Source organism: Ictidomys tridecemlineatus, chromosome 6, assembly GCF_052094955.1.
Source record: "Ictidomys tridecemlineatus isolate mIctTri1 chromosome 6, mIctTri1.hap1, whole genome shotgun sequence".
NCBI classification, from domain to species: Eukaryota; Metazoa; Chordata; class Mammalia; order Rodentia; family Sciuridae; genus Ictidomys; species Ictidomys tridecemlineatus.
Window position 1 is genome coordinate 17,569,048 of NC_135482.1, and position 15,895 is coordinate 17,584,942.

The 15,895-nt window shown below is 40.4% G+C and overlaps 1 protein-coding gene across 6 annotated transcripts in view; it reads left to right on the forward strand.

Annotated features, from left to right (window-relative positions):
- The first annotated feature begins 1,417 nt into the window (after positions 1 to 1,417).
- The window catches only part of Igf1 (insulin like growth factor 1), a 74,660-nt gene continuing 60,182 nt past the window's right edge, over positions 1,418 to 15,895 (forward strand). For 2 of the 6 annotated variants that reach the window (XM_040279238.2, XM_005322352.5), the window contains exons 1-2: positions 3,511 to 3,660; positions 7,009 to 7,165. In XM_040279238.2, coding sequence (XP_040135172.1) covers positions 3,526 to 3,660; positions 7,009 to 7,165 — 292 coding nt within the window. In that variant the 5' untranslated portion in view covers positions 3,511 to 3,525. Of the gene's footprint in view, positions 1,775 to 1,964; positions 2,001 to 3,510; positions 3,661 to 6,695; positions 6,720 to 7,008; positions 7,166 to 15,895 lie in introns of those variants that run through there. The other 4 variants (XM_040279244.2, XM_005322353.5, XM_078052926.1 and 1 more) reach the window with 4 other exon arrangements.

The window sequence follows — 15,895 nt, forward strand, 5'->3', positions numbered from 1 at the left end:
GGGATGTAATAGTTGCTCACAAAATGAGCTGAGTATCATGTACCATTGCAACAGGAGAACTTCAAGGAGCTCACTTTTATTTTTGAAAGGTAAACATTGAGGTATTAACCGCAGGGCAGATTTCCCCAAGCCCAATTCCCTTTTAAAACCAATCAGGTTTTCTCTGAGGGCATCCACCTCTATAGCCACAGGACAATGTAAAAAAGCAGACTACAGTTTCTAGCAGACCTCTCTTTTCAGTGGATGGGTCGGTATGGTCAAGGCCCCTGAGAATCAGGAGAGAGAGAGAGAGAGAGAGAGAGAGAGAGACAGACAGACAGACAGACAGACAGAGACAGAGAGTCAAGGTCCACCTAATTTCTGCCCTTCCTGGGAAACCGTGCCAGGAGAGAGAGCCAGGGGAAGTGCCATGTCTGATCTGGGCTTTTGCAACCTTATTTCATAACCCATTTTCTTATCACTGCCTCCTGAAGCCAAAGAGAAATAGGTACAAATTGTATTGACAAAATATCACAAGTTGATTCTCCATGGCAAAGGCAAGTATACATTATAAATAGCAAAACAGCTGGCTTGGACCCTGCTGCCGGCCACTCACTCACGCAGTAGAGGGATTTGAATGACATCATAACCCTTGAGAGGGTATTGCTAGCCAGCTGGTGCTATTTAGAAATTTAGAATACACAACAATTAGAGAAAGAAAACGGCACCCTCTCCCCCCCCCCCAACACACACTCCCCACACACGCAGAGGTTCAGGTTTTGCAGAAAATATAAACAACGGGAAAACAGCTTGTCCCTCAGGTGCTCCCTCCTGGAGAGTGGGGAAGGTGACAGGCAGCCAGCCTAGCCTAAGAGTGAAGAAAAAGATTTTATTTTTCAGTTGATTTTACAGCTCAGCACCGTCTTTGCCTCTTTTGCTAGCAAAAAGCATGGAGACAACGTTCTGAAAGGAGCCAATCCAAAGCTGCCTGCCCCTTCTGTAGGTTTTAGGATATGAGCTCATTCCCCTCACTTGGCAACTAGGACAAGGGGTCACTCGATCTCCGTCTTCCAACCTAAGTTTACCCCAGTCATTGCAGGGTTAAAATTGTAGGATTTGCTAGAGATGGTCTTTTCTTCCTTTCTTCTTTTTTCTTTGAAAAAAAAAAAAAAAGCATTTGCTTTAAAATATAAAATTGCTCCCCTATCACCGTTTAATTCTGGTAAGGTGTATTAGCAGACGTGTGTGTCTTCATGCCTGGTAGAAAGTTAATCAGAGAACAAATTCTTATTTTCTATGGCAGCATAAGTATTTTCATGTCTGCTAACCCTGTCACTAACACACATTCTTTTAAGGGAAAAAAAATGCTTCTGTGCTCTAGTTTTAAAATGCAAAGGTATGATGTTATTTGTCACTATGCCCAAAAAAGTCCTTACTCGATAACTTTGCCAGAAGAGGGAGAGAGAGAGAAGGCAAATGTTCCCCCAGCTGTTTCCTGTCTCAGTGTCTGTGTTTTGTAGATAAATGTGAGGATTTTCTCTAAATCCCTCTTCTGTTTGCTAAATCTCACTGTCACTGCTAAATTCAGAGCAGATAGAGCCTGCGCGATGAAATAAAGTCCCTCAAAATTGAAATGTGACATTGCTCTCAACATCTCCCATCTCTCTGGATTTCTTTTTGCCTCATTATTCCTGCTCACCAATTCATTTCCAGACTTTGTACTTCAGAAGCAATGGGAAAAATCAGCAGTCTTCCAACTCAATTATTTAAGTGCTGCTTTTGTGATTTCTTGAAGGTAAATATTTCTTACTCTTTGAAGTCATGGGGGAATTTTATTTAAATTGTGTGCCGTTTTTTTTTCCTTCTGCCTAGAACTGTTATTCACTTTAGAATTTTCATTGTTTGGGAACTGGGAGATATTTATAAATTGCTGAATATGCAATTCTGTGGGATCTGAGAAAATAGCTCCGGGAGACGGATGCATTTGCACAGATAACTGTATGAGTAGAAACTATTGCAAGGTACTTATGCTAAATCCTCCACTTCTGCAGGGCTTTGGTGGTGTCATTTTGGAAGATTCCTTTAAATCCTGCCTATGGCTAAGGGCTATAGAGCATCCATAGGAACTTTGGGATTTTTTTCTTTCTTTTGCAGGTGCAGATGTTTTATTTTTAAGACCGTGTGAGTGTCTGTGTGTGTGTGTGTGTGTGTGTCCGTGTGTATGGGAGAGAGAGAGAGAGAGGGAGAGAAGGGGAGATTTGTCAGGACTTTATAAGGCATGCCACAGACGGAGAGCTATATTTTAGATGATATTAAAGCTTTTAAATATGATCTTTAAAGCTAAAGACCCGGAACTCTCTGCACTTATGCCCAGAGAGTCAAAGTTAGAGTGAAGTTTAATTTGCTCTTTGGAAAAAGAACTCCGTGACAGTGCTTGCTTACCTTTCATAGTCACATAATTTAAACAAACGCATACTGGATATGGAAAGCAGAAACTTTCTAGCAGCTGCTAGTCTGACTTTTTTCTTTTGAAGAGGACTTCCCCGGTGAAGTTTGGACCCCGGGGTTTTGTGTTGTAAAGCTCGGATTTTTATGCTCGGGTTGTAAAGTCTCTTTAGGTGAATTTGGCTGCTGTAGTCGGGTGCACCGGCTTCTCGGCTTCTCCTTTCTGATCACTGGCCCTGATTCAAGTTTCCATTCTCAGCAAAATTATATCCTCCAAGACTTGCGTTTTTCAATTTGCAAGCACTTTCAAGCCGCTGTCACTGGCTCCTCAGAGGCAATTGCATTGCTGGAGGGCTCAATTCATAAAAGGTCCAGCTACTCAGTGAAGCCGGGGTTTTTTTTTTTTTTTTTTTTTTTAACTGCTTTCAAACGCTCCACCAGGAGGACTTTTCTTAGTCTAGCAAGTGGCTCAGGAGTTAAGGAGATACCCTTGTCAGGCACCTGATTCTGCTGTCCCCCGAGATGCCAGCACACCCGGGGCCACGTTTTTCTTTTACAAGAAATGAAGTCAGTGTACATATACACTGTGTGGTCTGGCAGCCGGGGGTTTTTTGATGTCCCCACGTAAAGGGTGATCAAAGAGGCTGTGGAATGTGATCCCTGCATTACTTACAAGTTTGGAAAATTGTCTCCAAATGAACTTTTCCTGCTGTGCATGTTGAACGTTTCAGAAGGGGAGCTAGCCCTTGTTAACCCTTTCATGTGCTTGCTGCAGGAAGTGGCCAGAGAAAGCTTCGAGGTCTTTCAGATGTAATTAAGAGAATAAAGGCATCCTGCCCCGAGGCAGAACTCAGGAGCTGCTGGTACTTAAGAGTCTCAAGGTCTTTCCCAGTGACAGAGCCAAGAGGAAGGGAGCAGGAGCAGACTGGGGCTCAGGTCACAATTGGGGCAGCTACAAGAGGCATGCAATGGCGATTGGTGGCTTGATGGGGGGTAGGTTAACTGGGATCCCAGCTGTGTGATTTGTTCATTGTTTGAATGGACAAAAGGCAGTTTACCCAGGCTCACAGCATACCTGCCTGGGTGTCCAAATGTAACTAGATGCTTTCACAAACCCCACCCACCCCGCAGCACATGTTTTTAAGTCTTCAGTTTTCTATTCACATCAGCCTCATAATACCCACCCTGACCTGCTGTAAAAGACCTGGAACATACAAAAAAACGATCACACCTACAGTGAGTATTTTCTTATGACTATGGCCCTCACATTTTACTGGGCATTTTCATGGGAGGCCAGACATCTGGAATCCATTGATCTTCCATTTATTTAAGATAAAAAGAAAGGTTTTTGAAAATGTGGAGTTGTGAATGACTTCCAAGTAAGAAATTTTTGAAAATTTTTTGGTTTTTTCTCTTCTGTTTCGGGTTATTCCCTCTTTGCTCTCTCTCATGGGCTTCCCTTTCTATTCGTTGCTTTTACGGTTGGCAAAATAAAAGGCCAAGGGAATGATGAACATATGGGGCCACTTGTTTAAAACTTTCAACTCCTCAGCAAGTTCATTATTGTTTTCTGTTTTGGGAACATAATGTGATAAATTTTCTGATTCTCTGTGGGTGTGCTGTGCTGGACTGTTTTGTGAACTAAAGGAAAATGCACTAAAGGTTCTTCTACCTCATCCTAGAACTATTAAGTACTGATATTATCTGAGAATACAACTTGGAGGGGAAAAAAATGAAAAAAAAAAACAATATTAAAAAAACTATTATTATTATTTTTTTTAAATTTCAGTGCTGGGGATTGAACCCAGTGCCTGGTGGATGCTGAGCAAGTGCTCTACCACTGAGCTAAACCCCAGCCCTAAAAGAATCTTGAGTTTTTGATTGCTAGAGATTTACGTGTATTGTTGGATTTAGAAGTGTGATACCAGAAATAACAATTAAAAATACAGTTTTGACATCTAATGAAGTGCCAAATTGACTAAGGATATAAGGTGAGTCATTTCCCCCCTGAATTTCACCAAAAAAATTGAAAGAACTTGAAGGCATTTATAGCTGCAGGTGCTTGGTCTTCAAACAGTGTCAGAAACTGAACAAAGAAAGGAAGGTAGAGAAAGGTTAATAGAATAATACTTTCTAGAACTGGCCTATCACCAGAGCATGGAGATACATTTTGTAAGATCAGTTATGGTTTGTTCTTTTACAAAGAGCCATGAAGTCCAGTTAGGTTAGATGTGTTGAGGTTGCCATTGGAATTACTGAAGTTAGGACTGGATGGTGATCTGCTTCCAGCCTTCCCAAATGGCTCTAACTCTGTGGGGACAGAAGGTTTCTCTGCAGAGGTCACACTGAGAAAAGGGAACAAATGTTGGGTTTTTACCTCCTGCTCTATTTCATGTCCATTCATCATGATGATTTGAAAATAGAGGATGTTTTTCATCTGCAGCTATTTTATAAGCATTAACTAAATATTTACCTTATGTGAACAAGAGTCAGGGGTTTGCCTCACTACCCTCCACCCACCCCACTTGCCGGCTGAAGGTCTGGCCACAAAATTGGAAATCTTAATTAGGATGATGGAGCAAACATTGCCACTGGTGCAGAACCATCTGGTTGAGAGTTCAGGGAGGACAAGGAGGGTGGTCAGAAAATAAATGACCTGAGTCCATTTCTCCCAAACTGAATGGACCTGCCCTTACTGTGAGGTCTAAAAAAGATATATATGTATATATCTCCAGCATAACCCCACAACCCTTTTAAGGGTTAAGGGTCCCTCACTTAACACTCTATGGTGGCTCCTTCCAGTGCAGCTGACAGTAGAGGTATCTGGGACAGGTGGAGCTATTCACTTTGGGACCCTTTCTGGAAGAAACCACAAGTATTTGTGACAGAAATAACAATGTGGGAAGTGTGGCTCAATGGTCACCTTATCCCTTTTCTACTTTGCAGAATGAGGACAGAGACTTGAGTCACAAGAATCCTGCTTTTTTCCAGGGCTGCCATTTAGCTGTCTATCACTGACAAAGTCATGAAACTAGGGGGCCCTCCTTAGATTTTACTGTAAAATGGATACAGTGACACAATAATCCCTCCAAGAGAATTCCGGTGACTAAATAAAAAGACTTATTCAGATTTTAAGCCCGTGTCCTGTATGTGGAATGGACTCACCACCCATGTTGCCTTGATATTAGATTTGGGGTGAGGGGCTTTAGAATGCAGAGAGAGTAGAATTTACTTAGTGTTGGGGCTCAGAAAACAACACCCCAGAATACAGTTCTTGGCACGCTGAGTATTGTAAACTAAAGGGAATTGAAAGGTCTCAAAAGCAAAGTCTCTCTGACCTTCCTCTGACCTTCTTTTACCTGTTCTTTATTCTCCCCCAAGTCAGACCATGGAAACTAGAAAAACTCTTCCCCCAAACCAGCCCCCAAACCTGGAAATAAAGTTCTAACCTCCCCACCCACCCCCATGGGGAGGAGCTGTCCAAAAAGAAACTTTGTGACTTAGCTTATCTGTCAGTACATTCATAGGACCCTTGTCCCTATATCCAGAACATAGGAATGGTTCACTTAGGGGGCAAAGTAGAATCAAGACAGACAAACCTTGCTGGGTTTCCCCATCTCTGGCTGTGAGCACTAAGTCCTACCTTTTGTACAAACATATTTCTACCCAGCGATTCATACTTCATTTAACCAAAGTATAAAAGACAGTTTTCCCTGAGTCTTTGAGTCTTGCTTCTGTGACCTCCATGTTGCATAAAACTTCAACAAAATTAATTCACTCTTTTGTGAACTGTCTTGAGTTATAGGGATGTCACCTGTGATCCTTATGATGAATGAGGGAAAGGGTCACACCTTTCTGCCCTGATTTTGGCATGAGTCAATCTCACTTCTACATCCTTATATTTTTCCTGTTTCTGTTCATTGTTTTTCTTCCACTTGTGATTATGTTAACTGCTGATATTCCCCAGGTAAGAAATATCTGTATTCTCCTCCACCTCTGTCTCTCTCCCTCTCTTTCAAAGAAACTATAAAAATATATAACAGTATGTAGAATTTTTACAAGTCCTTTTTTGGCCACAGTAAATTCTTCTTAATCAGTAGCTGAGGAATGATGTTCTGGTTCATTTCACATTCTGGTTAATAATTCATGGATGGCCAACTTTCAGAGAATTTAAATTAATAAAACATATTTGGCCACACATCCGTACTGAGCACAATTTAACCTTTGATAATGCAAAAGTTTTACCTGATCTCAAAGTGGTGTGGAATCCCACTATAGCATCCTTCTTCTACAGAGTAAATGTTTGCAGATCTCTTATCTTAATTGAAATAGAAATCCATGGACAAGGGCTTCAGAAGGATTTCTCCAAGAATCTAGTAGCAAGGGAAATAAGTGCAGGTCATCTGATGTCGGAACCTGTAGGGGTCCATCACGCATTTTTTTTTTTTTTTTGCACTTCCGGGCAAAGTGGTTCTGATTAATGAAGGCAGTGGAATGATGGGAGTCAATGTGTTCTACCTGGACCCCACTCCCCTTTCAAGGATCAGGGAGAAAAACCTGACCCGCCTTCTGTTTCTTTGGCAGGTAAAGATGCACACCATGTCTTCTTCACACCTCTTCTACCTGGCCCTCTGCTTGCTCACCTTCACCAGCTCGGCCACAGCTGGACCAGAGACGCTCTGTGGTGCTGAGCTGGTGGACGCGCTTCAGTTCGTGTGTGGAGACAGGGGCTTCTATTTCAGTAAGTAGTTCTCCCTCTCCTTCTGTTGCTCAAAGTCTGAAGTATATGGCTTTGTGGATTTACAACCACAGGGAGTGTGTGAATAACTGAATGACTGCCCATGGCTGGCAGTCTTCCTAGGCCTCCAAGATCCTTTTACCTTAAAGTAAGCAGGCTGTTTCAGCGGGGTTTTGGCAATTTTTGCAGAGTTTGGGTGGAACTTTCTGCCTTAACAATTTGTCTTTAATGATTTCCTATGGAGCCTTCCTTCATCTATTATGGTCTACTGTCATTCTTCTATTTCTTCCAGAGAATAGGATAAAAATGGCCCTTGTTTTCTAGACCTGTGGGCGCACATATAAATATACAAAAGATATGTATGACTATTTAAAGTGCTGGGTGACTTGAAGGGAAATAGTAAGGACCCTCCATTCGTGTGGGTTTAGGAAAAGAACTATAGGGGCATACCCTAGATGTCTCATGCAATATGAAATCACTGTGAACAGGCAGAAGGTGACCTTTGCTCAAAGACAGGTTTGCAAATACACAGGAGGCTTCCTCTAAATGCAAACTGAAATGTCATACCAGTTTGCCCTCTATGCCAAGTGACCTTGATTTTTTTTTTCTGTCATGGCAATTTCTTGGCACAACTCTTCCCTGGTACTTCCTAATGATAGCTCCATCTGGAAAAGGGTCTTTGATGAATACAGAATCAGTTATCTTATAAGTAGGTCTCAGACGATTAGAAAGTTGACAGTCGTTAAAAAGTAGACAGCTGAGTCAATGTCTGCAAATAATAAACACAAAAGTCAATGGTACCTAAGGGAACTGATCACTTAAAAGATCTACCCCAAATGCATCTATCTCACTGTATATTACAAGACAGGGAAAGACTTAAAGCCAGATGCTCACTCTGCATAATTATTTGGAATTTTAGAGAGTTCCAGGAAACGGAGCATGAGTCATTCTCAAAGGTTGATATCACTCCAAGTGTAGACAGCTTACCTCAGTTACCCACTAAGCTTTGAATAGCTCCTGTGATGACTCACACGCTTGAAGCCTTTCTCATCTCCTTCCCAAATGTCGGCCTTTCTCTAGACAGGTGTGTGTGTGTGTGTGTGTGTGTGTGTGTGTGTGTGTGTGTGTAAAACTGGGGAAGGGGTGGGTAGCACTCCAATCTGGAGCTGGGTAGAGGAGGTGGGAAGAAGGAGGCTGATAGGGACACTTGTACTTACCATGGCTTTGGCAAAAAATGACAGAGAATCAGAAGTGCTTTCTACTGTCTGGGCCATTTCCCATTGAGTGCTTTCCACCAGTATTTGAATTGAGTGAATTTATTTATTTTTCTGGCAATAAAGCAATTCTATCCAATTTTCTGCTGCAAGGCCAAATGAATAAGTTCACTGGGGGGTGCTTTTCCAATGGCAGGCTTGTTATAACTTTAGAACATCCAATGGAAGGTAAACATCGGACAACAGAGCGACCCAACAATGGGTTGAAATTATTCAATAATTTGCTGCTACTGATCTGTATTTGTTTAAGAAAAGAATTAGTTCTCTTTATGCCCAAGAGGATTTTTTTTTCCCTTGATAATCCATGCTTGCAATTTCCTTTCATCCAGTTCACTAAGTACTTGCCAAGTCTCTGAGTGCCCTCCGTTACATGCCAGGTTCTGATGCTCACTATGGAATGTCTATGTGGACGTGTGGAAAGTAGATCCTTCTTCACCTATGAATGTTTGCATCAGATGATGAAAATGCAAAGCATAGCTTAGTCCTAAGTAACTGTGATCCTTATGTATGTTCTCACAGACACCTTAAGGCAACTATGTTGAAAAAAACCAACCTCAAGTCTGAAAGCTTTCTTTTATTCTGTCACACAGTGACCATATTTTAGGGTATGTTTTAAAATTATGTTTTAATCACTTAAAAGAGAGAAAGTTACTTATTGCAACTCTGTGTTTCTAAATTATGGCTAGAATGTGGCTTTATAAATTGTGTATTATAAATCCTGTCATTAAGAGCATATATTTCATATGTTCTGCCTTATAGAATTCCTGATTTAGGTTAATCACCTGCCTGACATAGTTCCTTATGCACAAAAGTATTCTCATTAGCTTCTTTGTCTAAGAGATGTGTGTCAGATTCTATACCAAGCATGCATCAAATGCCTGAAAATGAATGATAAATTGGCCTCATCTTTGAGGGACTCACAGTTTAGTGGGAAGATTTCAAAAAATGTGCACATACATATCATCAGGAGACATAAGAGAAAAAGAACCTTGGAAGAAGAGACTTTATCTTTGATGCCTTTCCTGAGAATTTTGTCTCATTTTTGCCATCAATTTACCTGGTTCTACCTTATCATGAATAATGCCTTCTCAGTGGGCTCCTTGTTGCAAAAGACGGTGTTTATTTACCCTTGAATCCCATTGTCTAGTTCAATGCCTCACTGATAAGGCAGTTGCTTATATCTGATTCTTGAAAGGTTGGGACTGAATACAATTGATTCAGTCTGAATCTAATGCAATTATTTCTTTGGAATTTTGGTCCTAAGAGCCATCAGAACTTAGGCTTGGTTGTCCAGTACTTTGAACCATACTTCTTACCTCAAATGTTTACCCAGTTATTTGATAAACTGCTTTTCTTTCTCCCAATTGTGTATAACGTATATATCCTAACAAGGACTTAGAGGCTGCGTTTTGGTCATCCCTGGGCTACATTGACGGTCTGTTTTGTGTCTGAGCCAATTATTTTTACAGGAATTAACTGTTGTCAACAAATTTTATTGAGTTTCCTTTTCATTCCCTGAGATTTACTGTGTGTGGAGAAGTCGACTCTAAGCATTTACAGTCTTTGAAATACTTTTTAGAGGAAAGCATTCTTCCATACTTCTATCCCCTGTGGGTTGACACTTGTTATTTATTGTTCTTTACCCTTACTTTCAAAGTTTCATTGTGGCTGTACCTTTTATTTTAGGCTTCCTCACCTCTATTTTAGAAGTATGGATTTTTCTAATGGTGGAAGAGAGTTTCTGATCTTAGTTTGAAATTTAAAAGAAAATTGCCTCCATCTGTCTCTTATTCATTAATACAGAATCTTTAACAAGAAAAGTTTTTAAAATACTACTAGAACTGTTCTGAATAAAAATGTTGGTAATGCTTGTTTTGTATAAATTGACCCAGTATTATGAATGAGCTCACTTTCCCCTTCAAGCCCAAGTTCCAAAGGAGCACAGTAGAAGCAGCCTTCTAGTTTAACCTGTTTTGTGAACATTTATCCCAAGCCTAAGTGGATCAGTCCACCTATAATTAATGTAACATCCCCCAGACATTCTATGAAATGGAAGAGCCGATGAAGAACTAATTACTGATCCTTCCCTATACATCTTAGTAAGAGGGCCTGTCAATCAGCCTTTTGCTCTCAGGGTCCTGGGTGGAAAATGGCGGCATCATGGAGGTAAAGCACACTGAGCCAGAGATGGCTATTACCTTTGCAGACTAAAGAAGCCCTCGCCATGGGTGGCACATTATAGCCTCCTTTTACATAAAACACAGCAATAGCTTAAATGAAGTGGGAGAAGTTAAGCTTGCCACAGAAGTCATTTTTGACAGCCACAGTGATGAGCCATTTTAGCATGCTGTTTAGGAGCTGGTGGAATTTTTCTTCTTGAAGATATTTTAAAAATGGAAGGGCAACCAACCATCTTGGATGGTTTCAATTAAGAGCAAGCAAAAGAAAGAGAGTTTCTGGGGTCCTTTTTAGTTTTAAGAGTCTATAAACAGTCCCTTAAATAAACTGTATATGCTATACCTCGGGCAGTCTGGGAAAAAGGAGAAGTAAATCAATTAGAAAAGAAAGTTGGATACCCTTTCAGCTATTCCAGATTTATGGCTTTTGTAAAACATGCTTCCAATGCACAGTTATTAAGAACAGGTCTGAATAAACGAAAGACATTCTTCATGTGTTAAAACATACTGTTTTTAAAGAGTTTAAGTGAAACTTTGCAATTAACTTTCATTGTTATTGATTGCATAAACCTTCCTAGATTTCAGTTATTATTATTAACTCAAGCGTCTTTCCTTTGATATATAGTGTTCAGAAAACTTCTCCCAGACCTGCCATTCATTAGTTGTATGACTTTGGCAGGCATTTAAACTTCCTGGGCTGAAATGTCCTTGTCCATAAAACAAGGGTATTTTGTTGAGGTAAATGACTTCTACTAACATTAACAGATTTGTATTCTAGGTTGTAATTAGCAAGGTGCTATTCAGGGAAGGACAATCTTGGATTTAAGTAGTGACCAAAGAGCATTATCTTCTTTAGATAGTTTCTGTTTGTTCCCAAAGATAGGAGATACCACCCACTTAGAGAAAAAGGAGTCACCTTCTTTGTTTTAAGTTGGGCCTCAACCTCTTAGAGATGAAACAGAAATTCAGACATGGCCAAATACTATCAGATCATCTACCCCAAAGAGTACATACCTCATGAAAACACACTGCCATTTTTCTTTGTTAGGAAGCATGACCTGAAGGTTCTCATCTTTGCATTTTCTCATTTTCTTAGCTGTAAGGACAAATTAATGGGCTCCTTTTTAGCTGTGTTTTATTAAGTTAGAGGTGACAAGGATCTATAGGCTTCTGAACTTCCATCAAAAGCCTTTCCCCAGTCTATTGCATACTACCTTTCCAATGGAAGAAGAGAATGTACAATTTGGAGCATTCAGGTGTACATTCACCCACTTTCCGCATTATTTTAAAGCAGACTGGATTTGAACTGTGCTTTTTGCATTCCTTTGCTTGATACCCCTGAGACTCCCAGGCATGCATTTGTGTGACTACTGGTCAAAATTAGGGGTACAACCACTAGCCATGGAAAAGCTATTCTCTTTGAAATAAGTTGATACATGTGGAGTTTGACCTTATGGTCCTGGACTCATTAATACCACGATGTTTATAGGCCACAGATATTATCAAAGAAAAGTACTGGGTTTTTATATTGGCCCCCAAAGCTTGTTACTACTCTTTAAATATACTCAGGAAGATGAGTCCATATAACTAGAAAAAGAATGGTTTCTGCACAAAATTTAAAAATAATTTGCATCTTGATGATATGTTAATGCTCTTTAAGGCCATCTTCTACCTGATGGAAAATTATAAACAGGAGAGTGAGGGGTTCAAGACCAAGATTGGGGCCTCCATGCCAGGTGTCCAGTGTTTGAACCCCATCTCTGCAACTTACTTGGCAGGTGACTTTAAGAAATTTACTTAACCTCCATGTTTCTCAATATCATCATCTCTAAAATGGGGCAAACTTACAGAGTTGGTATTAGGATTAAATGAATTAATGGATGAGAATATGTTAATTTAAAATACCAACTGACATATAGCCACCCACACATCTTAGCTATTACACTTATTTATTATCTTCTGGGATCCATTGCAGAATCTATTGCAAAGGTTGAGATATCTGAAGAGCCCAGTTAATTATGCACTCATTTTCTCTCCTTGGAGAAGCTGATTAAAATTGTTAGTAACAATTATTTCAGGAGGATCTGTACTTGTAACAAGAAGAATGACCCTATGTTTGTCTAGTACATTTACTGTTTGAAAAATCCAATTATCTGGGTCCTCTCATGATCTATATGTGAGATCATGTTTAAAACATAGATCATTGCTTCTCTGGGCAAATAAGATACGTGAAGTACAGAGATTTGGTGTCATACCCTACTGGATAGGTCCAGAACTACAACCAGGTTTTCTTGTCTCCAAGATGTGTATTCATATGGTCGTTTACATTGTTTAGAAGCCCAAAGTCTAGTAGCAGAGGGAGATGTTTCTAAAAATCTCAGTCCTCTTCCAAGAAATAAGAAGCAGGAATCCTGGGGTGACTCAGTTGATTTTGAACATTTCCTTGAAGGAGATATCCACATAATGACCCTACATTTTACCTTCAGGAAAAAAAAAATGGAGACAATACTAATAAGAATTTCTCGGGTTGCAAAAGAAAAGTCTTCTTTGATCAGAGTCTCCTGCTGTATAAAAGACTTCACAGGTCCCCACTCAGGCAGGACACTGCCACTCCTCTGTGGTCACCAGTGTGATCTAGGGAGCCTCTCCTCTAGCCAACTCAAGTTTTTTTTTTCTTCCTCTGCCAGCAAATCTCAAGTGCTTCATTTCTTGCAGCTATTAGCTTTGTTGGTTTTTCTTGAAGAACTTTCAATGAGGGCTATTTAGTTGGACCAAGCATCTCTCTTGGGGTACTATGAAAGTGGTAGTGACTAGGAGGCACCATGAGCCAGAGAGCCAGGCAGGAAGAGACTTCCCAACCTGACCAGGATAAGAGCTGTGGGAATAGCCAGGAGGTTTGGAGGCAAGACCTCCACCTGGGTGGTATAGCTCAACCAGTTGTTTGAGACCATTGGTATTGGAATGTCTCATATCTTCTGGAACTTGTAGGGTACGCATTTGGGATCCAAAAGAGGGTTTTGGCATTCATTGTGTGGATTCAGTGGGCTCAAATGCCTTGTCTAGACATGCAGCATCCCTCAGGGGCTCCATGAAAGAGGACCTCCACTCTCTATCATCTTCCTTGATTACACAGCCCACCACAAAGAGTCAGACACACTGAAAAAATAGGCACAAGATCTCTCTCAAGGAGATTTCTCATTGTTCTCAATAACAGGCTGCAAAGGTTTTGCTCTTTTATGCAGCCAGAGGTTTTTGACAGTGGTGGTGGCAAAAAGTCATTTTTGCATTGAGCTGCTACCCTGGCAAAGGTCTATCCTACACCTCTTCATGAAACATCAACAAGCTCTTCCATCCTAAAGAATTACTTTGGGTTGCCTGGAAAGTTCAAATCCCTTATTAGCTGTTAGACTAAGGAGATGACAACACAGCATTTTGTTTGTCTTTATCTATATGTGAGATCATGTTTAAAACATAGCAAAGAGCTGTTATTTGACGTGCAATTCCCTGACTGCAGTAAGCTGTATGCCTATTTAATGCATTGTTTAGTCTCACATTGGCTAAAGCCACTTAAAGAAGCACTTGGCAAGCTCTAGGCTTTCATTCTTGGCATAGCTGCCCCTCTTACTTTTTCACTGAACCTTAAATACCAAGAAAAACCCTTCACTTACTTTATATCTGGCATGTTGCTTCCTGTAATTCACCAGAACCTTTGCACGTGGCCCTATGAATTTGTTCTAAGGTAATTAATGGCTTTGCAATATTTGATCAGCAGAAACACAGATACAAAGAGAAATTGTGCAACTAGAAGAGACCACACAGTCTTTTAAATTAAAACCTCTTGCTTTAAATGCTAAGGCATTCTGCAGGAATAAGAGTTTCCATTCCAAAAAAAAAAAAAAAGTCTTGCTGAAACCCCTGAAGAGACACCCAAGAACCTCATTATTGATTAAGTATACATCTTCCTATTCCTTCTTAAAACTACCTGATTGTTGAAAGGAAGCAAAATTGAAGATTGCCATAAGCTTGGAGGTCCCCGAAAAATAATTTTTGTCAAACACTTAGACCCAGAGAGAAATGACATGTCCAAGGTCACATAGCTAATTAGTGCCAGAAGTAGAAGGAGATTCTGTTTTCTGATCCCAGTGCAGTAGTCCTCCTTCAGCAGTAATTAACCATGTGTGTGTCAAAGTGATCTGGTAAATTAACAAGACCAGGAGACCCTCCAATCAAGTTCATGCAAATAAGCACAGATGTCAGTGGATCTTTCATTCCAATTAACTCACCAGAGACTTAATTAACACTTTGGTTCCTTTGCTGCAAAAAGTGATCCCCTACTTATCTCCTACATATAGGATAGACAAAACTTTTTCAAATGTACTTTGGGCATTTCAAGTCCACTTAAGGTCATAATTTAGACTATTATTGTATATTATATTATTCTGACTCTCTGGTCACTCTCTCCAATGTCAACTTTGGGAGAACTGCCTTGGAATGACTTAGCAAAGCTGAGTTCCTGGAAAATCTGAAAAAGTCTGATGAGTTGTTGGATCAGCCGTTTTTTTTTTTTTTTCTGGAGATTTCTCTGATGGTCTCAGGCCAAAAGAAATTTACACCTGATTTTTTTTTTCAAAATCCCAAGCAAATACTCTATAAATTCTGATTTTCTTCTTTCATTTGTGGCCTTTGTGAGGTATTAGAAAGGCTGTTTGAGGAACCTTTGGAAACTCTGAAAATCTGTCAGTCTATGACAGAATTGTCAGGCAATTCTGTGAGCGTTTCTGGGAAGATGACACTACCTCTGTACCATTTACCCTGATGAAATGGGTCTTTCATCAGAAGCGAGAGATTTAGAAAGTCTGTGCTGAGCCAACCCACAGGCAGCCAACTCCTGATTATCTGTGAAACTGGGGAAAGGAGCACAGGAGTTAGAATCCTGGATTTATCTGCTATGAAGCCTCTGTAGGTTTCTCTTCTCTCTCCTCTCTGCCCCCTGCCCAACCCCTTTATGACACCAAGTGACACATTTTTAAATCCTGCTCCAATCTTATAATCCTCACTCAGTTTTCCAACCACACCGCTGGCAACATGGTTTTCAACCTCAGTGTTATTCATGTTTGGGGCTAGATCATTGATGATTGAAGGAGGGGATTGTCCTAAGTATTATAGGATGCTCAGCAACAAACTGGGCTTCTAGATACCAAATTGTGATGACCCAAAATATCTTTAGACATTTCCCAGGGTCTTCTCTGTGGGCAAAATGACCTCTAGTTAAAAAGTACTGG